Genomic DNA, 24,604 nt, shown 5'->3' on the forward strand with positions numbered 1-24,604 from the left:
GTTTTGAGAAGAGTATGGGTCAGTCTGAATACAAACTTCTTTGGGCAAGTCACCTTCTGGCCTCTTTCCTCATCTGAAAAATGGAGATCATAATTCTTAATTTATAAATGTATTATGGGATTAAATAAATGTAAAGTGCCTAACATGACACCTGTTATAGTGGCTACAGTAATTATTAAACCATGCCCTGCTTCCCCCCGGTCACTGCAGAGGAACACAGATTATTAAGACCTAGTTCTTAACTTCAAGGTACTTATGATTTGGTACAAAAAGAATAGATTTTTTTTTTCTTTTTTAGGTGACTTCTGCTCTAAAGCAGAATATAATCAATATGGTATAATTTTTTGATTCACTGTTTTTAAATCCCTGAATTAATCATGCGAACCATGTCACCCAAGAGTAGAAAACAAAAGTGTCTTTGTTCAAAAATAACTTAAAATTTGAATTCAAAACATATCTTAACCTGTCATCTTTAAACACTGGTCAAGTCTGGAAAGGAACCACTTCTGTTTATTCATGAGCTACTATTGGATGTTGTCATTCTGAGGTTGTGTGTTTAATAGCTCAGATAGTGATGAATTTTAAGTATTCCTGCAGTAGGAGCTTTCTGTTTTGTGAGAAAATCTTTTACCTGTATGTTGAATAGGAAGTAGTTGCCTAGTTAATTTCTTATTTAAAAAAAAAAGACACTAATTTGTTTCCTCTGACCAGTATTTATATATGACACTTGGTTCAAGGACTCCTATGTGTTATCACTATTTATTCTAGTACACAATCCCAGATTTTTAATTTGCACAGAATGGGAGCTCTGCCCAGTTTGATTTCAAGTGTGGTCCTTTTTATCCCTCAAAAGATGTCACCACGACTGGCATGAGTACTCTCTTGCTTTCTTTTTTTCTTTGTTGATATTTACCGTTGTCTGGAATAGTATGTTTATGATTTATTGCTTAGAAAATGGATTTTTTATAAATTGGTAATAAATTGATAATAAGATTGATGCTTTTTTTTTCTCCCCTATCATCATTTTAAGATGCAACCTTAAAAAAAAATGTAACCTAGATCTTTGGAGCCATGGAGCTTTTAAGAATTGAATTTGGTATCCAAGAGTAGTATGACCTAGGAAATTATGCAAAAATTATCAATGCCTGTAGCTCACCCCATTCTAATTAAATTAGGAGGGGTGTGAATTAGGCATTGGTGGATTTAAACTCTTCGGGTAAATCTGATTCACAGGACGAGAGTCACTCACCTAGGAGAGAGGATAAGGTTGTGGTCATACTTGGAAAATATATATAAAATCTTTTCTTAAATGGCTAGCATTTTGCCCCAAATAAATGCCCCAATAAGGGATGAGTTTTGTTTTGTTTTGTTTAATGTGGCCTGATCTTTAAGTGTGCCCTGTGTCAGTTTCAGTGGACAGTTGGAAAGTCTCTCAAACCAATTTTTGTAATATATTGAAGATTTAAGTCTGGACTTAAATGTAAGTCATTGTTTTTCTTGAACCCAGTTTCTTTAAGGGTTAAACAATTAACCTGAAATTAGAACAAACACACACACATCTTTGCTTATGTCATATTGATAGTAAAAAAATAAAACTGGTCATTTATTAGGCCACTTGGCATTCTTGAAGTCGAGAAGTTGATCAACCTTTGGATATTTGCGATAAATAATCCAATAAGCAATACTTACAGAGTGATGTTACACTTAGATATGCTTTAAATTTACACTGGCCTTCTCTTGTGACTGTAAATCTCATCCGTTTCAGTTGTGCTGTATTTCTTTCTGATCTTTGTAGTGTGAGCCCTAAGGTAATAAAGTGAATGCAAATATACGTAGTAATTTTTATTCTAATGAGTCTTAATTTATTATACAAAATCAAAGGTTGTAATTAAATATTTATAGTAGAACAACACTTTCTTATGTGTACTGTATGTAAAGATGAAAACATCTAGCATAACAATTAGCTGTGCTGATATATGAGCTGGCATGGATTCTGTCACATTCAGCAAAGAAAGTACCATTTAACTATACAGTTCAACTCTACGCATTAGGAAGGTGACTTCTATTAGATGTTAAAGCATATATTTGCCTCTCATGGCACACTGAAACTCTTCAAAATTTAATTACATTTAGACAAAGATCATCTAACTACTGTTGCTGGACAGGAAATCTTTATTTAATTGTTCCTTTCTACCTCTATTAATTCCTTCACCTCATCTTTAAAACTTTCCTCAAATGCTTGTTTTATTTTTTAGCTTTTTAAAATAGTCAGTGTCAGAACAAAAGTGCAGTTTAAGTAACTGAGTAATCAGGCATACTTCTCCCCTTCTCACCTGCTTGATTCTAAATTGCAAGGCCTGCCATGTCAAGTTTTAGACCATCAGAGCAACACACTGGCTTTAAGTATCAAACTGACTTCATTTTGACTCCCGAAACTTTCTCATTGCCACTTTGCATTTTTCTTCATTAAAGCATCCGTTAGTTGGTGAGTTGTTCAGTTCCTTCTCCATCTTTTCTTGCCCTTGTAGCTGTGAGCACGCCAGTAGATTGCATCATTAGGTTGGGCCCTGTGAGCTGTTTTGCTCTTTTCCAAGTGTCTGATTCAGCAGACCATAGACCGCTGCTTGCCAGGAAATCGCCATTGCTTCTAGGCTGACGCTTGCCTACTTGTTTTGAACGTCGGAGAGATGAGACTTTGTTTGCCAGAACCACAGTTGATAAAAATAAAATGGTACAGATAAGAAAAAGCACTGCGATTATAATTAAGCAAACTAGCATGGCCATTTTGTTGTTGTTTTCCTCACAAGCATCTTTTTTGAAAATTTTACTGTGATTTTTGCTTGTGTTTTCAATGCTCTGGGCTGTTGGAGAACTCTTCCTGACAACAGAAGATATATAAAGCTCCAGTTCAGTTTTAGGAGTTAAAGACATCATGTGAGATGATGTTGCTATTTCAGGCATGTTTGTAGAATTACCTTTTTTATCTACTTCAGAAGTTGTAGGGTTTGTGTTAATGTTTTCATTTTGGCTTCTGCCTGTCTTATTTTGAATATCTGGATCCCAGACAACAGTATTATTAGTCCACAGATGTGTGTAGTTTGCTTTTGTTCCGGGAGACAAAGAAAAAACTGTTGTCATCAGAAAGGCAAGGTGCAGGTAATTTCCTGTGTGTTCCATGTCCTTGAGTGTACTGGTAATCTGTTGGGATAGCAATATAATTTGTTAACTTGTGAGAGAACAATGGTTCCTAGTTTGGGTAATTGTAGTAAAAGATAGACAGCTGATACGTTACAAATAAGCTACAAACTCATGCCTGACATTTGCTATCCTGCTTGAGTTCCTTCTGAACCGATTTTTTTTTTCTATTAAGCTACATTATAAAGAAACAATTTAACTTATATTATTCTTTTAAATGCTAAAAGATAGCATTACAAATAACTACTAATCATTGTAAACTGAATACCATGGCTTTATGGTTTTCTTCCCCTTGAGCGTTCTGGACTTTAGTTTTGAGTCAGATGCTTCTGCTTTTACTTTGATTCCTCCTTTTTTAGTTCCTGACCATTTAAGGAAACTCTTTGCAGAAACTCCCCACCCTCTAACAAATGTGTCACCAATCGTTATAGTAACGAAGAAATGTGACATTTTGCTTCATGTATGAAAAGAAAATGCAAAAAAAAAATTTTTGGAGGGATAGTCAGGAAAGGGGAAGTATGGTAGCACCAAAAGAAAACAGACTTCAGATAGGAATTCAAGGTGTTCTTTTTTCTTCTTTGGTGTTTATCTTGAAGCTTAGAATAAAGCTGGTACTTAGAAATATATTCTCAATATTGTGAAAGCTGTTTTATGGTTGTGGGTCTCTCTTTTCACCTCTCTATTCCCTGACTTACTGTGGTTTTCTGCAAGCAAAAGCATGCCACTTTTCTCAACCTAAATGTCTGTCATGACAAGGAAAAAGAGGCAGATTTCTTTTGAATAACCTCAAAAGTCCAACAAAAGTGATTTACTTTTCGAGGGGAAGGTATGGCTCAGTGGTATCTATCAAATAAATAAATAAATAAATAAATAAATAAATAAATAAATAAATAAATAAATAACACCCCCCCCCAAAAGAACCAAACAAAAAGAATGATTGACTTTTTTCATCATTATTTTCTATGAATATTTTGACATAATTTTTAAAAATAAATTATGGAATCAGATAGAAAGAAAAACAGCATCAGGATCATGGGGATTTAGGCTAAAATGGGACTTCAAAGCAGATCTCAAGTCTCAGTATATAAATGAAGGAATTGAATTTCAGTGTTGGCTCTGAGGTCCCTAGAAGCCAGTCCACAAAGGAAACAAGCCTGTTCCTGATTTTCATTACCCACCGTATGATTGAAGATTTAGTTTAAATACAATGGGTATATCTGTTCCAGGTACTGGTAGACCAGCAAGAAAGTTTTATCACCGTTACAGGATTCTCTCTTGTAATATTCCAGTTTGTGCTACTTTTGTAAGAGTATTTTATTGTTAGCATTTATTTGAATAAGGAAGTAGAAACAGAAGCTAGATTATTCTCCTGAGAGTTTCTGAATAAAACTGCCTATTTAAGAACTTTATTTATGTCACAGAAAGTTCTTCTCAGAGTTGAATGTGGGGCCTTTTTTTTTTTAATGCAGAGTTTGATTCTGTAGGTCTAGGAGGGATTTGAGATTCTGCATTTCTAACCCACTCCCAGGTGACACAGATGCTACTGCTAGTCATGTTTTTTTGAGTTTCAAGGTTTTTTTTAAGAAATAGTTGTTATATTGTCATTGGATAATATTTGTATACTATTGGTATACTGAAATTGAGAATAACAAATGTGGTATGTTGTTATACAAATAAAAGTAGCATATAATAAACAATGCTAACTGGAAACAAACCTGTGAAGTAATATTTCATATTGATAACAGGGAGGAAAAAGACCTTTATTTTGTGTTTGAGAAATAGGATTACTTTTTTAAAGATTATTTTTTAGATTATGACCTTTAATGATAGTTAAAAAGACTGTACACTGACGTCTACGTAATAGTGTCTAGCTTCAATTTTTAAGTTGAATGACATAAACCTTTGGATACTTTATGATTCTTTCACAAAGAGAAATACTTTAAATTGGGTTAGCAAGTAATTTCGATCCTTTTATACTAGACTGGACTTCTGCATTAGATGCTAAAACAATTTAAAGCGGGTTATTCTTGTCACATTAGTTCATTAACAATGTGGTACGCATCACAGTGTTCGTACACATTTTAACAGTGCTTACCACGGGATAGATAATAGGCCCGCTGTTGATTGTCTTCAGCCAGATGTACTGTCATCCCCAAATAAACAAACTGTTAACAAAATGAGACTTTCTCTTACCCTTACAAATGCCTAAAAATAGAGAGCTGTCTCTACATCCCTAATTTATGCCATGGAGGCCAGGTTATGTTATCAAAAGTTTTCTTTATCTCTGGTCATTTTCAATAAAATTGTAATGCTTAAGCATTGGTAATGAGAAATTTATTTTTTAAACTTTTTAAAATAACAAATGAAACTTTACAATTCACTGTACAATCTAAACTCAAATCGTTCTTAATCCTAATTTAAAACAGTGTTAAAATCTTTCCGTTTCCTTCCTGAGTTTTACTTACTAAGATGGAAAAAAACAGCATACAATTTCAATTACTAGTGCTACTTTGTTAGTAAGATTCTTAAGTACTGTTTGAAAGCACTTCCTCAAACACTAATCTGTACAAAGTTAAGTGAAAAAGCAGAAGAAAAGCCATACATATATGTGACCTACCTTACAAAATGGTTGTTCAAAATCTTATTATAACCTGATTTTAATAAGCCACTTCTTTTCTTGTCTTGAAGCACAGCTTCCAAGTAATTTAAAACAGGATAGACTTGGAGAGTATGAACTTAAAAGTAAATCTGCAGTAAAAAAAAAAAAGGATATGTACAGCTAGCTTTCCACTAACCACAGATGACACATTTCCTTTCCACTGCAACTAAAGCACATGTCACAGGGGAAAAAAAAACAAAAACTCCAACTTGTCTAGTTGGCCACTGGCATAACAGGAGGCTTTGTAGAACAAATCCCCGCCTCCAGGGCAGGGAGGGTTTTCTGCTTAATGCCTTTTGACCTTATGTCTGTTCTGTATGCCTGCTATATATTAGCATCATTCAAAAGAAGATAAAATGACATTTTCCCTGAGATTGAACATTAAAATCTTCTCTAAAAATTTTATATGTGTACTGCAGACTGACTTGACAACATGAGTTTGGAGATGTGGGGTATTGATCAGATAATAGTAACAGGGTTGTATATAACCAACATCTCAAAGTGTGGAATTGCAACAGTGGCTTGAGAAAATATCTAGTAAACATTATGGGACAGAAAATACTTTCGTGTGGTTTCATGTGTATACCCACACACTCTCCCTTCAAATGTCCTGTCATCACCTCATATTCAGTCTGTCTAAAATGGAGTTCATTTCTCCCCCTAATTGGCTGCCTCTCATGATCTCTCTGTTTTCGTTCATGACAGCAACATTCTTTGTAGTCTCAGAGAGCCTTGGCATATGGCAAGTCCTTTTAATTAGAGTCTGTCCTTTCAGACCTTGGTCATGTTGGTCCTTTCTTCGTATTCTTGAATTAGTTTCTTCTTTCACTGTCACTTACTTTCACTGTTACCCTAGTATTTTAGATCCTTGTTAGACCATACCTAGACTACCATAATACCTTTTTCACTAGCCCCAACTCTTTCACATACCTTGTATACATCACTTTTTGTGATCATATCACCCCTTTCTTTAAAAAAAAAAAAGATTGAATAACTCCATAACACCTACAGCAGTGATTCAGAAATGTTAGTGCACATAAATATCAGATGATAAGGTTGTTTAAAACAATGACAATTTCGAGGCCCCATCACACAGATTCATATGTAGTAGGTCTGGGCTGAGACCAGGACTGGGAAACTGCATTTTTATTGAGGTCCACAGTTGATTCTGATGCTGGTGCTCTACAGAGCACACTCTGAGAAGTACCAAGCTCCTTGGAGAAAGCCTGAGCCCCTTGGTTGAACAATTTTGGTCCCTTCACAAGTTAGCTATTCTCTATTTTTCTAGCTTTAGCTCTTAAAGCTTCTCTCCATGAATCCTCCATTCCGGCTAAACTAGCTGACTCTCACCTCAACACTTCTAGTTACCTATTTCTTTCCCTCTTGCCCTCTTTCCATCCTCTTGTTGAGTTTGAAATTCCTCCTGCCCACTTCAACCAGTAGTTTTCACTGATTTTCCAGTTTCTGTTGATTTCTCCCTCATCTGAGCTTAACAAAAGTATTTTTTGCTACGGTTTCTTTGACAGGTGATTACATACTACTTCATATCTTTTCTTTGGTCTTGAAATGTTTTTCTTTTATTTTAAAATCATTTAACTTGTCATATTTTTATCTTATTTTCTCCCAGTAAGATTAAAAACTCTGAGGTAAGGATATTTATCTTAGCTTAATATGTAGTACACCGGAGTCATCAAGTATAGAACACTGGGCCAAAGTTAATACAGGTTGTTTTGATTTTTAATTCTGATACTGTGTTCTTCAGGGCTTTCTGATGGTCCTTATCTTGACTACTCAGATTGGTTAGCATTCTTTTGAGTGTAAGCAACATATGACCTAATATAGCTTAATCAAAAAATGGAATTTATTGGCTCACACAACTGAATTAATTTGATCTCGGGAGTCTTTATCTAGAACTCAAATGAAATGGTCAGGGCCCTGTTTCTCTCATCATTTCTCCGCTTCATTTCTTCAATTTTTAGGGAGGGTCTTCCTTCATATCTCAAGACCCAAGTTAACAACTCTCAGGGGTATGTGTTCCTATGTTTATAAACATGAGGAAAGAAAAGTTCTCAATTCCCAACAGTTTAAGCTGAAGTCTCTGCATTTGACCTCTTTGGCCTTGGTTGTCCTGATCTGAGTCACGTGATCATGGCTAAACCATTCTCTGGTCAAGGTGGGCTAAATGAATGAACTAAAGCCGTTCATTCAGTTTATTCCAGGGCTCCAGGTAGGTCATTCCCATCCATTCTGTTCACACGGGAACTTTGGTGGGCCTGGAGGCAACCAACCAATGTCCATTTCCTTCCTCTTTGCTTCTCTATGGCGGGCAAGTTTATTGTGGTTGCTCAGAAGTTTTCGAACTGGAGATTTGTCTCTTCCGCTTTACTTCAGCCTTACTTCTCAATGTCTTAAGAACAAGTGATTTAAAAAATGGCTGCAGACTTTGTATAATTGTTTTATATTGTAGTTGGCTTTCTCTAGAAAACTAACCAGAAAATAGAAGAATAAAATAGATTAGCAGCGTCTGTAATTCATTCAGAACTCTGTTAACAATGTCCTTTTTTGTCGTCTTTCTTAGGTTCAAAACTGGTCAAATCAATGGCGATTTGCTGATATACCATGTCTTGCTGACTTTAAAGCCATATTATGCAAAGCCATATGAAATTGTAGTGGACCTTACCCATACTGGGCCTAGCAATCGGTTTAAAACAGACTTTCTCTCCAAGTGGTTTGTTGTTTTTCCTGGCTTTGCTTATGACAATGTCTGTGCAGTTTACATCTATAACTGTAACTCCTGGGTCAGGGAGTATACCAAGTACCATGAGCGGCTGCTGACTGGCCTCAAAGGCAGCAAAAGGCTCATTTTCATAGACTGTCCTGGGAAACTGGCTGAGCACATTGAGCATGAACAACAGAAACTACCTGCTGCCACGTTGGCTTTAGAAGAGGATCTGAAGGTATTCCACAATGCTCTCAAGCTAGCTCACAAAGACACCAAAGTTTCTATTAAAGTAAGTTTCACTCCCTGTTTGGTAAGTGATTTATTGCCTTTCTTGACTAACTAGACTATGTACCAGACTCCCTAGGTGTCCCTGTAGTAGTATATCAAATGTAAAGTTCAGATGGAGGAAAACCAAGCTTTCTATCTTCATGGAGGTCCTGCAGAAGATTGGAGAGGTGTACACTTAATGATATTCCTGGTTGGATTGGAGGCAAGAGAGTGTTGTAGAATGGGCATTTACTATGTACCAGTCAAATGGCAGGAATATGTGGGGAGTGGAAATTACCTATTGAGAGTTCTTCTGATTATTACATGCTTTTTGCAGAGTGGGGAACGTGAAGCTTCAGGATAAAATCAGTAATTCTCCATAGGACTCTCAACCTTTTAAAAAATAAAAATTTTTTCTGATGTTTTCAGTCTCTTTGAGAGTATTTATCTAAATAATTATTGAACCCATTTGAATATATAATGGTGGTAACTCTTCTTTAAATGTCAAACATAGTATTTTGTTTGGTTGGTTGGTTAGTTTTTGAAGTCTCTTAGAATTCTGCATAATGAAATTTAATTCTTCTTCACTCTTCATCTCACCACCATTTTCCAGGTTGGTTCTACCGCTGTTCAAGTAACCTCAGCTGAGCGAACAAAAGTCCTGGGGCAATCAGTCTTTCTAAATGATATCTATTATGCTTCAGAAATTGAAGAGATCTGCCTAGTGGATGAGAACCAGTTCACCTTAACTATTGCAAACCAGGGCACACCACTCACCTTCATGCACCAGGAGTGCGAAGCCATTGTTCAGTCTATCATTCACATCCGGACACGCTGGGAGCTGTCACAACCTGACTCCATCCCCCAGCATACCAAGATTCGGCCAAAAGATGTCCCTGGGACCCTACTCAATATTGCATTACTTAATTTAGGCAGTTCAGACCCTAGTTTGCGGTAGGTTTTTAAAAAACTTGTTTCAATTTTGTTCAGTATTTGTTGGTTTTACCATGAAACCACTTAATAAGCTTTTAAAGCAGCCTCTCCCTTAATGCTGTAAATTAGAAGGTATTCTATGTTAGTTAACCAGCATGACCTCATCAGGTTCACATGAACTGTGGAATTCTGAATATGGTGATTCACACTAAACCAATACATGTTCTTTCTCCAGGAAACTTGCATCTGAAGCATACAACACAGCAGTTTTGGTGGAGTTTTTTTGTTTTTTCAGGATGATTTTTGTTTTTGTTTTGGGTTTTGTTTTGTTTTGTTTTGTTTTTTTGGTATTTTTCCCAGAAAGTCTTCTTTAAAAAACTCTACTTCTAAATTAAGTTTCTCTTCCTCTGAGTTCTCTAAATAATTTTTCCCATGTTCAAAAGTACATCACTATTAAGTTTCCTCACAGTCAAATCAGGTTATCATTGAAAAGGAGGGCTTAATGTTCAGTAACTCAATAACGTTGCATAGTTTCCACCTGTGTAACTAACAGAATTCTTGAAAGAATTCTTAAGACAAATATAGATATCATTTGAACAGAGTATAATTGGTTCTGTTTAGACTTATTAATCTGAACATAAATGAGGAAAGAGCAGGACCTATGAAGTCAGTAGATTTGGGTTAAATCTAGATCCTCTGCTCTGTATGACTTTGGGCAAGGTACTGAAGTTCTTTGAGCTCCAGTTTCCTCATTTTTAAAATAAAGGTAACAGTGCTTTCCTTATACACCTACAGAGGTTGAATAAGTAATATGTGTGGTAGTGTAGCATAGCACCCAGCAGGTAGCTTCTGCTTAGCAAATACTACTTCCTCCCAGCTCCCCCCACTGTTTCCTCTCTCTGCCAGCGTCTCTTTGCACCACTTCCCTCTTCCCCCAGCTCTCTTTTTCATGTTAAGATAATTTTCTTGTCCCAGGTACCTTAGGACTGTCAAGATTTTTACAGATACAAATTTTTGGCTTCAGAAAATCTTCCCCAGGGTAAAGTTACAGCCCAGGTTTTATAAGTGGGCTTTTTAGGATTCCAAATTCTTACTTATTTAAAAGGGGGGAAAAACAAGATTTTTTACCTGAATTGGCCTCATGGGGTCCATGAACTCCCAGAAACTATATGCAAAATTTTGTGTATGCTTAGCTTTCATTATCTCAGAGGAGTCTGTGATACCTACTCCCAGTTTGTGGGATCCCAGTTCTTTATAGCTGTTGAACTATACAGAGTGAAAGTCAGTGTCAAAATAGTATCACTCAGAATTCCTAAGAGTTAGTGAGAGATATATAAATTTAGAAACAGTAATATTAACATTTTCATTTTAGGAAAATGGATCTATACGTCTGCCTTTAATTTCTAATGCAAAATTCCTCATAGAAGAATGCTAGCAATCTTCTAGTAATTATTAACTTGAATGAACCTATATTCTTCTCTTATGAAATAAAGCCAGCTAATAGCTTCTGCTTTTTTGCTGAAGCATGTCATCCCAAAGAAAAAACCTTGAGGCAGACTTATATTTCAGTAGCTTTTCCCTCTTGTATTGTTGCATAAAAACATTAGCATGATGAAAACTCAGAGGTACTGAAAACCTGAAATTTACTGCAAACCATTTCTTTTGCTGGATAGGAAAAAAAAATCAAAATCTAAAGTCTGAGTTTTTTTAACTGTCTCTTAAATTGTTAAGCATATTTTTTAGACATTTATAAGGGAGTTTGGAGTTCTAATGGAACCTAGATATATTACGGATTTTTTTTTAACTCAATGCTTATGTACAATAGAAGTTCATAGAAGGAAAAACGTGGTGGAGGGGGCACTTAATTACATTTAAAAAATTGTTTGACCTCTAGTTTGTAGTATAACTTGTAGGACACTGAAAAAGAAATTCATTAAATGTTGATGAAAGACTTTAACATTCTGATTCGATGAGGGCTGTCTCATTTCTTGTGACCCCTGTTATAACTGCATCTAGTGGTGGTGGGGGAGCCACAATTTAAGTTGTGGCTTCACTGAAAATATGATATGCCTTATTCTGACTTCCTTTATATTGATTCATCTTAGGACCATAAACTTCTCATATTTTATATCCCAGTGAAATGTCTTTAGAAAGGCCTTATATTCACCTGTCTTAGGAGCCTCTCAGTTCTCTTCTGGTTGTGTCAGGAATTTCCTTTAAAAAAAAAAATCCTAAATGATCAAGGGGTATTTTGGGCTTACCATAGAATCACAACATCTTATCTCTAATTGATCATAAAATTTAAAAATAGTTGATTATGCTTGGTGATAGAATCATAAGTTATATGTTATGAAGAAGTTTTGGAATTTTAAGAAAAATGTTTTAAGACAACTTTATTTGTGTTTTCTCCTAGGTCAGCTGCCTATAATCTTCTGTGTGCCTTAACTTGTACCTTTAATTTAAAAATCGAGGGCCAGTTACTAGAGACATCAGGTTTATGTATCCCTGCCAACAACACCCTCTTTATTGTCTCTATTAGTAAGACGCTGGCAGCCAATGAGCCACACCTCACCTTAGAATTTTTGGAAGAGTGTATTTCTGGGTTTAGCAAATCCAGTAAGTAATGGCAATTTTCTTTATTTACTAACAATGATGCTAAGAAGATTCAAAGATGACCCTTTCATTTCAGAATTTGCCAGTGAAATTTTTAATATAGTTCTACTTTTTAACCTCTTTTCTTTTTTCATCTGTCTGAAGAAACTTCCTGGTAGACCACATTGAGAAATCCACCAAAATTCTGGCAATAAAAGCAAGGTGGCAAGGTTTTGATACCTTCCATGTCTGTGGACCACTTACAAAGCATTTTTTTATACTATGTTTCATATTAATTAGTTTCAACATATCTCTTCTTAGCAGGTTATTCCAAATGAGTAAAGTATCCACGTTGTCTCCTCAATTTTAGGGAAATCGTCATTTTCTCTTCCTCAGGTTAACTTTGAACTGTGATTTTATTGTTCATGTACAGTTCATGGATAATGAGTGGTACATGATACAGGGTCCAGAGTCAACTCCTGACTTGGCTTTAGTAAGTCTCATAAATTTAATATCCACTCTTTACATCTGTCCACCATCAGTCAGACCCTATAATAGTATAAAGTTGCTCTTCTTCCAACTTATTTCCTGACGTTTTCTTCCCTTCCCTCTCTTTCCATAATACATTAGACTTCCTTTTTCTGCAAACACATTTCTTGATTTTTCTGTATTAAGTAATTGAAAGCTTTGACAATTTATTGAGATTAGATTACTGTATATTTTCACAGTAAGAAATGTAGGAATAAAACCCTAAAAAGAAAATATGTAAGACTGACAAAATAAGAAAAGTATAGTTGTATTGAGAAATATTAATAAAAAAAGATTCGAGTGAATGAACAAGCATATCGTGTCCCTGGATGAGCAGTTCTTCTCAGATTATTATAAATTCAATGCAGTCCCTTCAAAAAAGCTGTGAGATTTGAGGATTAAGAGTGAAGTAAAACTTTAAATGATTATCCATTTCACTTGAAAGTACAATAGCTAAGAAAATATTGAAAGAAAAAAAAAACTAAGGGACTAGATTTATCAGACATCTGAACACACAACAGTACAATGATTAAAACAGGTGTTCAAAAGTCAGCAATCAGATCTCTTAAAGAAAAATAGATTGATAAAGAAGTATCACAAACTAATGGGGGGAAAATTAAATCATTTAAGAAATGAGGCTGGGAAATGAATTAAGTTGTTAACCACGAGATGCCAAAATAAGTCCTCACTGTATTTAAGAATTGAATATAAAAACTGGAACCATTTTTAAAAAAAAAGAGGAAGAAGAAGACTAATACCTAATTGCTTTTTTGGTTACTAAGGGCTTTTGAAGCAGAAAAGTGACACAAACAGAGGAAATGGTAAACAGATTTGACCACATAAAACTTCAAACATCTCTACTTTAAAAAAAAAAAACTAAAAGATAAATAAAAACCTAAGAAATATGCTTGCAAAAAGAATGATATCTTTAATCATGAAGAGTTCTTAACAGATTAGTAAGAAAAATGGATCAACAGTAACATGCGGGTCATGCTAAAATATATATATATATATTTTACATACTCCTTTTACAATAAGAATAAAACAAGAAAAATTTTAACTAGGAGAGAAATTATTGTTACCATCTATGCTAATAGTGTATTTCCCCCCTCAGGTATTGAATTGAAACATCTTTGTTTGGAATACATGACTCCATGGCTGTCCAATCTAGTACGCTTTTGTAAGCACAATGATGATGCCAAACGACAGAGGGTTACCGCGATTCTTGATAAACTGATAACAATGACCATAAACGAGAAACAGATGTATCCATCTATTCAAGCAAAAATATGGGGGAGCCTTGGGCAGGTATTGAGTTTGCTCAGATCTTTATCTAGTACAGCCTTGGTGCAGGTATTTATCTGATGCCCAGTTTGTGCAAAGCACTGTGCTAGGGATATAGCTATAGAAAAGACAGTCCCCTCTTTCTGAAAGCATGCAGTCACCCACCGAATTCTTGATCTGGTTCAAAACTGTAGATGTGTGATGCATGTCTCAGAACCAGAGGAAAACTAATTATTTTATCACTCTTCTCTATGGCATGCATAATTATGGTTGTCCCAGACTTCTTTATGTGCAGACCCACAGGTGCTGTCGGCCAACTGTACTAGGCCATTTTTTATGTAAGGGACTTGAGTATCTGCAGAATTTAGTATCCATGGGGATCCTGGAACTAACCTGCAAGGATACCAAGGGGCAGCTGCATGTAGAATTTAACTGTAAGAATCTGATTTTTTTTTCTAGTAAATAGTGTGTTATGGTTGGTATATTCTAGTACTTTATATACCATAGGTGTCAGTAAATGTTAATGATGTTATTTGGGACACCTGTTCTAGCACAAGAACGCCAATATTAAAATAGTTAATGTAGCAATTTATTTTTTATCTGACAAGAATCATCTTTTCAAGGTAATCACTTAAGGAAGCAATATCCTTATTCAAACAGTGCTGCAAATCCTCCAAATAATTTTAAATGACCTTGGAGCCAGTTCTATAGCTCTACAAAACATCTCAGTACTTGATGTCATTTCCTATAATTTAAAATAATTGTGCTTTATATTGCTCATACATTACCGTCTAAGAAGAGAACAGGGGTGCTTTAAAAGTGAGTGAAAATAATATATGTAGAGATTTAAAATTTTTGAATTCCAGTCTCTTAATCTCTGAAGGAATTCAGTGACTATTTTCACCCTTTTCTGGATGTTTTATGATAAATTGTATCTACTGACAAATCTCTAAACAAAGCCTAGTATTATGGAGGCCGCAGGTAAAATAGAATTTTCGTGTTGATTGGGCTGCTCCTTGAAGTTAAAAATTAAGTTGGTAGAATGGCTAAAACGTAAGTTATTTTTCCCTCTTCTACTAGATTACGGACCTCCTTGATGTTGTACTGGACAGTTTCATCAAAACCAGTGCAACAGGTGGCTTGGGATCCATAAAAGCTGAGGTGATGGCAGATACTGCTGTAGCTTTGGCTTCTGGAAATGTGAAACTGGTTTCAAGCAAGGTAATCACTTTTCTTTTGCCTTCTGGACTGGCTTGAGGTATCTGTTTTTATTATCCGGAGGTTTTTAGTTTTGTAACAAGTCATTTTAAAGTTAAACTGAATTTTTTTGTGTGGTAAAACTCTTTTTTAGCTCCCACATTTTAAAAAATTCTGCTTCTTTACAGGTTATTGGAAGGATGTGCAAAATAATTGACAAGACGTGCTTATCTCCAACGCCAACTTTAGAACAGCATCTCATGTGGGACGATATCGCCATTCTAGCACGCTACATGCTGATGCTGTCCTTCAACAACTCCCTCGATGTAGCAGCTCACCTCCCCTACCTCTTCCACGTTGTTACTTTCTTAGTAGCCACAGGGCCACTCTCCCTTAGAGCTTCCACGCATGGATTGGTCATTAATATCATTCACTCTCTGTGTACTTGTTCACAGCTTCATTTTAGTGGTAAGTTCCAGGAAAGCAGTTTGTGGTTCACCAGCTCCTTTCTCCGTTTTACACCACCTGATTGGCATAGATTACCGTATTATTTATTATGGTGCCGTAACACCAAGCCTATGGTAGTGACATGAACTATTATCAAAAAGAAAAAGAATGAGTTACTTCCATTCTGTCTCGAGCCATAGCAAAAGATGTTCCGTGCATGTTTGTCACATAGACTCTAGTAGCTACCACGCAAGCTAAAGACGCAGCACCAGTTGACAGTGTTGCATTCTAGCACAGATTTGTAGATAAAAGGAGCGAAAGCAGTGAGCATTAAGCTAATGTATCCAGAGGGTTGATTTAGGGAGCATTGTTATGTAATTTTGGTATGATATTCAAATTTTCTAAATTCGAAGTGAAATATGGCACTTTGGAATTTTAAAATTAGTATCGTTAAAGTCTTTCCCTGTTCCTTTTTTCTGTTACAGAAGAAACCAAGCAAGTTTTGAGACTCAGTCTGACAGAGTTCTCATTACCCAAATTTTACCTGCTGTTTGGCATTAGCAAAGTCAAGTCAGCTGCTGTCATTGCCTTTCGCTCCAGTTACCGGGACAGGTCATTCTCTCCTGGCTCCTATGAGAGGGAGACTTTTGCTTTGACATCCTTGGAAACAGTCACTGAAGCTTTGCTGGAGATCATGGAGGTACAGACGGGAAAATGATAAGACACTAAGGTCATTTTTAAAAATCTCCTGGAACTGTATAGAAGAAATACTGATTTTTCAGCTGTTTTGCATTTAATGCTTAAATAAAGACACTCCCATGGAATGTGTTTATTGGTACTATATATGTCATGTATTTAATGCCATTGTAATAAACATTTTAAAATGTTTCTGTAAACACTTATATACATAAATATATTCGGAGTATCCTTTTTTTAGGCATGTATGAGAGATATTCCAACATGCAAGTGGCTGGACCAGTGGACAGAACTAGCTCAAAGGTATGTCCCAAATAAAATCAAGTTGTAAAAGTATGGTATTGTTGAAAAGGTAGCTATTACTGCATAATCAATATTTTAATTTTTTTAATCTACATATATATAAACAAAGATTTTCATAAGCACTTTGGATCTTTTAATCGCAGATTTGCATTCCAGTATAATCCATCCCTGCAACCAAGAGCTCTAGTTGTCTTTGGCTGTATTAGCAAGCGAGTGTCTCATGGGCAGATAAAGCAGATTATCCGAATTCTTAGCAAGGTACCTCCCCCATCTCCTCCCAAATATTTGTGGTTCCCTAAAGCATATCTTGAATTTTCTAAGGGACATTTAAATTTAAATTTAATAAAATGTTTTGTGTGTTGCTTTATTGAACCTTTAAAAAATAGGTTTTGGTTATTTTCTTTATTAGAGTTCTTTTTTTGTTTTGTTTTCTTTATTATAATTCTTTGAAGTGAGGAAACCTCTCTAGAGAAGATACCTTAAAAAGAAAATGAATATTTCTTTTGGTAGAAGGTACTCTTAATATTTTATTATAAAACTAGATGGTAAGACTAGCCTTACACAGTATTACGTAACTTGCAGTTACTATAATAATAATGCCTGATACTATATTAGGATATAGTATAGAAATATTTAAAAATAAGAACCCAAATGTGCATTGAGCTAACTACCAAAATCACCACAGCATTAGAAATAATCCTCACACTTATCAAATACAGAATTGTCCCTGGACTAATTCTGAGACTCAGTTTAGGAGTTAATGTTTTATTTCAATGAAAGTAAAATAAAGAATTCTCTTTCCCTAAAAGGCGCTTGAGAGTTGCTTAAAAGGACCCGATACTTACAACAGTCAAGTTCTGATAGAAGCTACAGTAATTGCACTAACCAAATTACAACCACTTCTTAATAAGGTAATTACTAGAAAATGAGTGCATTTGTTTTGGGTATCAGTGTTAAATGTTATTTTCTTTCAAATAGTAAGAAAATAAGATGGATTGAGAAGTTATAAAGAAAAAACTACAGCTAAAGTAGAACTTCTTGCTTTAAAAGTTAGTTGTTTGAAGTATTTACTTTAGAGGAAGATTGGGTATGGAGAGTATATTCTCAAATGCTTGTGTTTTGTCATCAGTGCTAATGGAAAGACAGGTGTATATTCCTAATTCTTTTATCCAGTAAGTACTAATTGAGTATCTGCTATGTGCCAAATACTGTTCTAGGTGCTAGAGATGTATTACTGCCCTCATGGAGCTTTCATTCTGGGGTGAATGTGGGAGTTGGGGAGTGGCTAGATAATAAACGAAGTGAGGAAAATTCATGGTATGTCAGTTCGTGACTATTACTGTGGAGAAATGAAAAGCTGGGTAAAGTATCCCTGATAATCAAAAGAGTTTGGGTGCTAAACTAAAAGGAATACAATGATACAGCCACTGTTTTAGGATGGTCTGAGCTCATGTCAGCTTTGTGACCTCAAGCAGGTCATTTAACATGCCTGGATATCACGTTGATAAAAGGAGTAAAATAGACTGTGTGGTGGTGTACTGTTATCTTCTACTCTAAGGTTGTACTGTGTGAACTGAGCACAGAGACAGGCCAGACTTGAGAGAGATTATGGAGAAGTAAGTACCTGTATGTTCCTGGTAGTGAAATTTTTCAGAATAGTGAGAGGGAAGATTGTAAAGACTGGATAGAATTAATCTAACACTCAACATTCTTCAGAAGATTGTAAAGACTGGATAGAACTAATCTAACATTCCAACATTCTTCACAAAGGGAGTTTGGAAATGTACCTGTATGTTTTCAAGCAGATGAGTAATCTTGGCAAAAGTAGGACTTAGAAGGATCATTGTGGGGGTGGTGTACACAGGAGGATTGGAGGAGAGAGAAACTGGAGGTAGGAAGTGTCCACATTTAGAATAAAGAAGGTTGGCACAGCATAGTGTCATTAGCAATAAGCAGATGCAAAAGAACCTACTTTGGAAGAATCAATAAAACTTAGTGACCAGATTTTAGAATCAAAAAATAGGGAGCAATCAAAGGAGATGACAAGGTTCTAAACCTGGCTAACAGTGTCTTTAGTTACACATATGGAATAGAGGAAGAGCTTACCTATGTATTTACCTTCTCCGAAAGAGAGAACACACATAATTTGGGGGATAACATGATTTGTTTTATACTGCAGTGTGTTTTGACAAGACTGTTTGTGGTTCATCATTCTAACCTGGCGTGTGTCTCCCTTGCCAGGACTCCCCTCTGCACAAAGCCCTCTTTTGGGTAGCTGTGGCCGTGCTGCAGCTCGATGAGGTCAACTTGTATTCAGCAGGCACCGCACTTCTGGAACAAAACCTGCACACCTTGGACAGTCTCCGGATATTCAATGACAAGGTAGACAAGCTTTCAGTTGGTATTTCTAAAGTTATACAGATTTGAACTCCTCCTTCTTTTATTGTTGTTGTCCTTTAAAATCAGAAGAGGTCCATAACTTAAATATGAATTTCTGTAATGCAACTTATTGTGAGTATAGTTCCTTACCAGCTCATAAAAATTGTTTAAACTTGGCATATTTTCCATTAAAAAATAGCAATAAAACAGTATTTACCCAGTATTAGTAAACAGAATAAGGATAAAAATACTGAGTAGTAGTAACAGCTATCATGTGAGGCCCTGTGCTGTACTATGTACTGTATGTTTGTTATTTGTAAATTCATAACCCAAAGGTAAAGGTTAACATTCTCCACCCTCCATTTCACTTCATATATGAAGAAATAATTCAATAAAAGTCAGCTTATTTTTAGATTTTGGCACTTAATGAAAAGTAGGTATAATTAGAAGTTGATAAGGAGGTTGGAGGGTCTAAAGGAAACTTCTGGATACTTAATTATACAAGTTTTTTGTTTGCTTAATCCCACTTTATTTTTATTTTTATTTTTATTTTGGGTGGGTAGTTAGGTTTATTTATTTATTTAAAAAAAATTTTTAATGAAGGTACTGGGGATGGAACCCAGGACCTTGTGCATTCTAAGGATGTGCTCTATCACTGAACTATGCCCTGCCCCAAGCTTAATCCTACTTTAAAAGATACTATCACCACTCCTCTTAACACTTTTCAGCCTTGATTGAGGTTGGATTTTGTTTCACAGAGTATAGTGGAGGGAATGTAGCAGTAAGAAATTGTATTCCTTTTGTCTTTGGAGAAACAAATGGGAAGAGTCTAGGAGAAAAGAGAGGACTTTAAAATAGGCATGTGTGTATAACAAGAGATTTCAAGTGAAATTAACAGCTTATGGGTAGAAAGAAACAGAACCAGAGTGTGGTTTTGAGCGTGAAGATACCTGTCTAAGCATTGTTTGTTCAGTCTGCCAGAGACAGCGTATACCCAGAACAGCTGGGGCTCTGGGAACTGTGGAAACAAAATTCTAGAGGTAGAAGCTACCTTGAAGTTTATCAGTCAGACCTCCATTTTATAAGATAGGAAAGAACAAAGAAATAAAGTAACTTGTTCGTGTTTGGGACTAGACCTTCTCTTTCCTAATCCCCATTGCCCTTTTCTGAGGCTGTCTTAGGGCAGTGGTGGTCAGATAGCTGGCTTTGGCCATTTGTGTGACTATAAGAATATTTGTAAATGAAGTGTTTATCTAGGGCTATCTGCCTTGGCATTTTCATTGCCAGAGTAGCCCATTAGCAGAAGCTAATGTTGACTCCAGTGCCCCAGGATACTAGGAATCAGAGCTAATAAAGCTTGTTAAAAAGTCACCAGGATGAAAGATGAATAAGGTCTGAGAATCTGTGTTATAATCTGATGACTATAGTTGATAATGCTGTGGTGTATAAGTGAAATTTGCTGAGAGTAGAACTTAAATGTTCTCACCAAGAAAGAGCAAGGGGGTGTAAACATGTGAGGTGATGGATGTGTTTATTAACTTATTGGGGAATCCTTTCACAGTGTATATGTGTATCAAATCATCACATTGTAAGCTTTAAATATCTTACGATTTTATTTGTGAATTATACTTCAGTAATGCTGAAAAATATATATAAATTAAACATATAGTAGGTTAATATTTTATATAATATTTATATAATATGCAGCAACTTGTTTTATTTAATATAAAGTGAACATCTTTCTAAGCATATATATATGTATGTGTGTGTGTATGTGTGTATATATATGTATATACACATACATACACACCCACATAAATATATGTGTGTATAATTCTTTCTCATGGCTGCAGAGTATTTTAAAGTATGTATGAACCACAATTTATTCAACCATTTGCCCATTAATGAACATTTGATTTGTTTGTCATCTTTCCTATTATAAACAATGCTGATCTAAACATCTCTCTCCATTTATTTTATATACTTATGCTTTTCTTTCTTTGAGATAGAAATCTAGACAGACCTGAACATGACCCTAGTACCTTCAGCTTTTGCTTTAAAAACTTTCTGTTCATAAGGAAATCACTGGGATTCTTTTTTCAAAAAATGCAAATTCCTGGGCCTTACACACCTCCCATGATTCTGAGATGGAACCTAGTACTTTCCACTTTAAACAAGCATCATCAGTGACTTTAAAGCAGATATTCCTGGAACCACACTTGAGGGAACACTGTTAAAAATCTTAATTTAGTGGGCAAGTAACATAGCATTTTTGAGTTTCAGTTTCCTTGTTTTCCCACACTATAATTTAAAATCCATCAGGGCAAGTACTTTTTGTCTGTTTAGTTCACTGACATATTTTCAGAGCCTAGAACCACGCCTGACACATCAAACACTATAAGTATTTGGAAAGTAAAAGGATGATTAAGTGAATGAATGAATCTGTAGAATGGAGCTATCACCTGCTGCATAGAATTGCTTTAAGATTTCAATACAATAACGCATCTAATGTTGTTGTATATAGCAGGCACTTGGTAAGTATGAATTCTCTTCATTCTCTTGAATTTGTAGTCACCATAGTACATAAAGTGCCAGCTACAATTCAGTGGATGGTTTTGTTTAAAACAAGAATAGTTGTAATTTTTTAAAAAGTCACTGGGATTTCAATTGACATTTATTTTGCATTATTTGACATTTAAGCTGTTTTATCTTCCATCATCTTCATATTTTATGCTTGAATGTCTTGCACTAGTTTATTTGTAGTACCTTAAATGTTCTATGGTTTTCTGTAGTCATCTGAAAATAATTTCTCTCAACCTGAAAGGATTACTTAAACTTGTCATAGCTGTTGAACACAATCAAAAACCAACGAGTGATCCTTTAAGGAAAGTTCCTGTGTGAACCCCGTCAACCATCTCATGATTATTTTTAATAGAGTCCAGAGGAAGTATTTATGGCAATCCGGAATCCTCTAGAATGGCACTGCAAGCAAATGGATCATTTTGTTGGACTCAATTTCAACTCTAACTTTAACTTCGCACTGGTTGGACACCTCTTAAAAGGTAGAGGCCTTGTGTCAGAATAGTTTTATGAAATGGTATCAAGAAGCCAGAAGTAACTAAAACAATTGCTTGCTTGAAATAATTTGGCTCATATATCTTACTTTAATTGCAAACTGATCTCTTACTGAGTTATGTTTCATTCAGTATGTATTTTAATAGAGCCTAGTTTCCACATCAAATATCAGATTTCTTTTAAAGAGCAAAAGAGTTGTTGATTCTTATAAAAATGTTTAAGGACTGAACTTTCTAATAGCTGGTTTATTAGTTAATGCTACTTAAGTATCTTTTTAGTTATCAAAATAAGACATACTACAAGTCAATAAATGTTATTTGAGTAACCTAAGTCGAAGATGTTATATTAGAGATTTGGTGACAGATTTTCTTAACTTGTATACTAATTTAATTGTTGATCAGTCATATTAATTACATACCATAGACCCCCCCTTCCTGGTACCCCATCCTCCCCCATCCACATTTCTATATTACTTAGAGCAGTCGTCTCCAGCTATTGCTCAGAGCCAGCTTGTTCACTCTGACCAACTTTACTCCCTACTGCTGACCTCACTATGTGTAAGCTTTTGTTTATTAACATGGGGCAGTCATGGCACAAGACTGCATTTAACAGGAGCGGCATATAGGGGTGAGTCAGAAGCAAAAGCAGTGTAAACTAAGGCCTGGGATAAGGAGCGGGCATGAATCAGTGGTTTTAAGCAGCACTGGATTTGGTCAAAGTCAGAGACTCAAGCTAGAACTTGAATCTACAGTTTTGTATCAATTTAAATGATTGTTAGGCTTGAGGGATCATGGAGGTTCCCCCAGTTTTTACCTGATATGTATATATACGCCCACTACTGTGAATATATACATTTGATTTCACCACCTTATGAAATTTTTGCAAAAAAATATTGACAGTTTTAATCACGATAGTGAATAGGGATTGCTCAAAGATACTGCACTTACTGCAGGATACCAAGAGGAGGGATTGCAGCTGGGCTGATAAAGTGCTTGCTTATTCTGTATTTCTAAAAGAATACCAGATATTTTCAGTGTATAAATCCCTTGTTTTAAATGGAGTAGCATAAGTGATTAAAAGCTGTCTAAAGAACAAGCTTACCCTCTAATCAACTCGATTCTTTGCGCTCTGAGAGCATATACTCCCCATATCATTAGGCTTTTTCTTTTAATTAAAAGAAATTTAGGTGATAGAACCCTATTTTCAAAGGATATCTTAAGGTGAACTACAATACATAGGCTTTTTAAAAAATCACTGTGCTGCTTAGGGAATAGAAGATCAGAAACACCATCATCTCTCCTAATTTCCCTCTTAGAGTTACAGGGAACATTATTCTATTCTACACATTTTTGGTGCTTAATCATATGTAATTAATTAACTATTCACATGTATATATTTTACCTTCCAAAATGGCTATTCTTAGAAGGCAGGAGTTACTCCTTATGTACTTCATTTCCTTAGAGTTGCTAGTCACAGAATAAGAATTCAGCAAATACTTGCTGAAAGAATGAATTAACTTCTTGTTTGTTTTCATCTTTTGTAGGATACAGGCATCCTTCACCTGCCATTGTTGCAAGAACAGTCAGAATTTTGCATACACTACTAACTCTGGTTAATAAACATAGAAATTGTGACAAATTTGAGGTGAATACACAGAGCGTGGCTTACTTGGCAGGTAAAAATACAAAATAGACAAAATTAATCTTACCACATCTATATCTAAAGACCGCCAAAAAGGTACAAACACCTTTGGGTCCTGTAGCTGGCTGCTTGGTAGGATAGAGAGTTCACAGTCCAGTCCTATGGTATTAGTTAAAATTTGGAAAGTTCTGCCAAAACATTTTTCCTTATAAAAGAATTTGCATTTAAATATGAAATATATTAGTCACCTTTGGTTCAAGACACTATGTAGTTCCCTACTGTCTGTCAAAATCTGAACGTCTCAGCCTAGCACTCTGGGCTGTTAAGCAGCCCTCCTGATTCTGTCCTCTTTCTCTAAATTTCATAGGCCTCATTTTTTATTAGCTCTCCAAATGGATGGGCTATTTTAAGCTAATTCATTTGCCATCTCCTAGAAGTGCCTTTCTGCCTCTTTAATATTCATTCTTGATGTCATTTGTTTTACCTAGACTGTCTGCCTATCCCCATCATTCCATTATACCGTCTCTATTTGTTTTTGCCGGTACCTGTGTTTCTCTACTCAGCAACACTTAGCACTTACGCATATAACACAGTTTGTAAACATAGTCGTTGATGGAAAGTGCTGACTCCCAGTTTAGCAGACTTTAGTTTGTGGCAACTTTTTTGTTTGAATCATTTAACCTTGG

General features: G+C 35.5%; 2 protein-coding genes across 5 annotated transcripts in view; one reads left to right on the plus strand and one right to left on the minus strand.

Moving 5' to 3' along the window:
* Positions 1-24,604, plus strand: part of NF1 (neurofibromin 1) — a 224,956-nt gene that overhangs the window by 176,694 nt on the left and 23,658 nt on the right. For all 4 annotated transcript variants that reach the window (XM_031468338.2, XM_031468339.2, XM_064495894.1 and 1 more), the window contains 13 exons: positions 8,433-8,865; positions 9,457-9,797; positions 12,190-12,392; positions 14,011-14,204; positions 15,261-15,401; positions 15,566-15,845; positions 16,310-16,524; positions 16,762-16,823; positions 16,967-17,081; positions 17,633-17,734; positions 19,065-19,205; positions 22,138-22,264; positions 23,821-23,952. In XM_031468338.2, coding sequence (XP_031324198.1) covers positions 8,433-8,865; positions 9,457-9,797; positions 12,190-12,392; positions 14,011-14,204; positions 15,261-15,401; positions 15,566-15,845; positions 16,310-16,524; positions 16,762-16,823; positions 16,967-17,081; positions 17,633-17,734; positions 19,065-19,205; positions 22,138-22,264; positions 23,821-23,952 — 2,486 coding nt within the window. The remainder of the gene's footprint in view (positions 1-8,432; positions 8,866-9,456; positions 9,798-12,189; positions 12,393-14,010; positions 14,205-15,260; positions 15,402-15,565; positions 15,846-16,309; positions 16,525-16,761; positions 16,824-16,966; positions 17,082-17,632; positions 17,735-19,064; positions 19,206-22,137; positions 22,265-23,820; positions 23,953-24,604) is intronic.
* On the minus strand, positions 1,576-6,041 carry EVI2A (ecotropic viral integration site 2A). Its single transcript, XM_010979006.3, has 2 exons — positions 5,813-6,041; positions 1,576-3,198 (listed from the first exon to the last, which is right to left on the minus strand). Exon 2 carries the CDS (start codon positions 3,175-3,177, stop codon positions 2,479-2,481), a length of 699 nt encoding a protein of 232 aa, XP_010977308.1. The 5' UTR covers positions 3,178-3,198; positions 5,813-6,041; the 3' UTR covers positions 1,576-2,478.

The sequence above is a fragment of the Camelus dromedarius genome, chromosome 16, assembly GCF_036321535.1.
Source record: "Camelus dromedarius isolate mCamDro1 chromosome 16, mCamDro1.pat, whole genome shotgun sequence".
In the NCBI taxonomy this organism is placed as follows: domain Eukaryota; kingdom Metazoa; phylum Chordata; class Mammalia; order Artiodactyla; family Camelidae; genus Camelus; species Camelus dromedarius.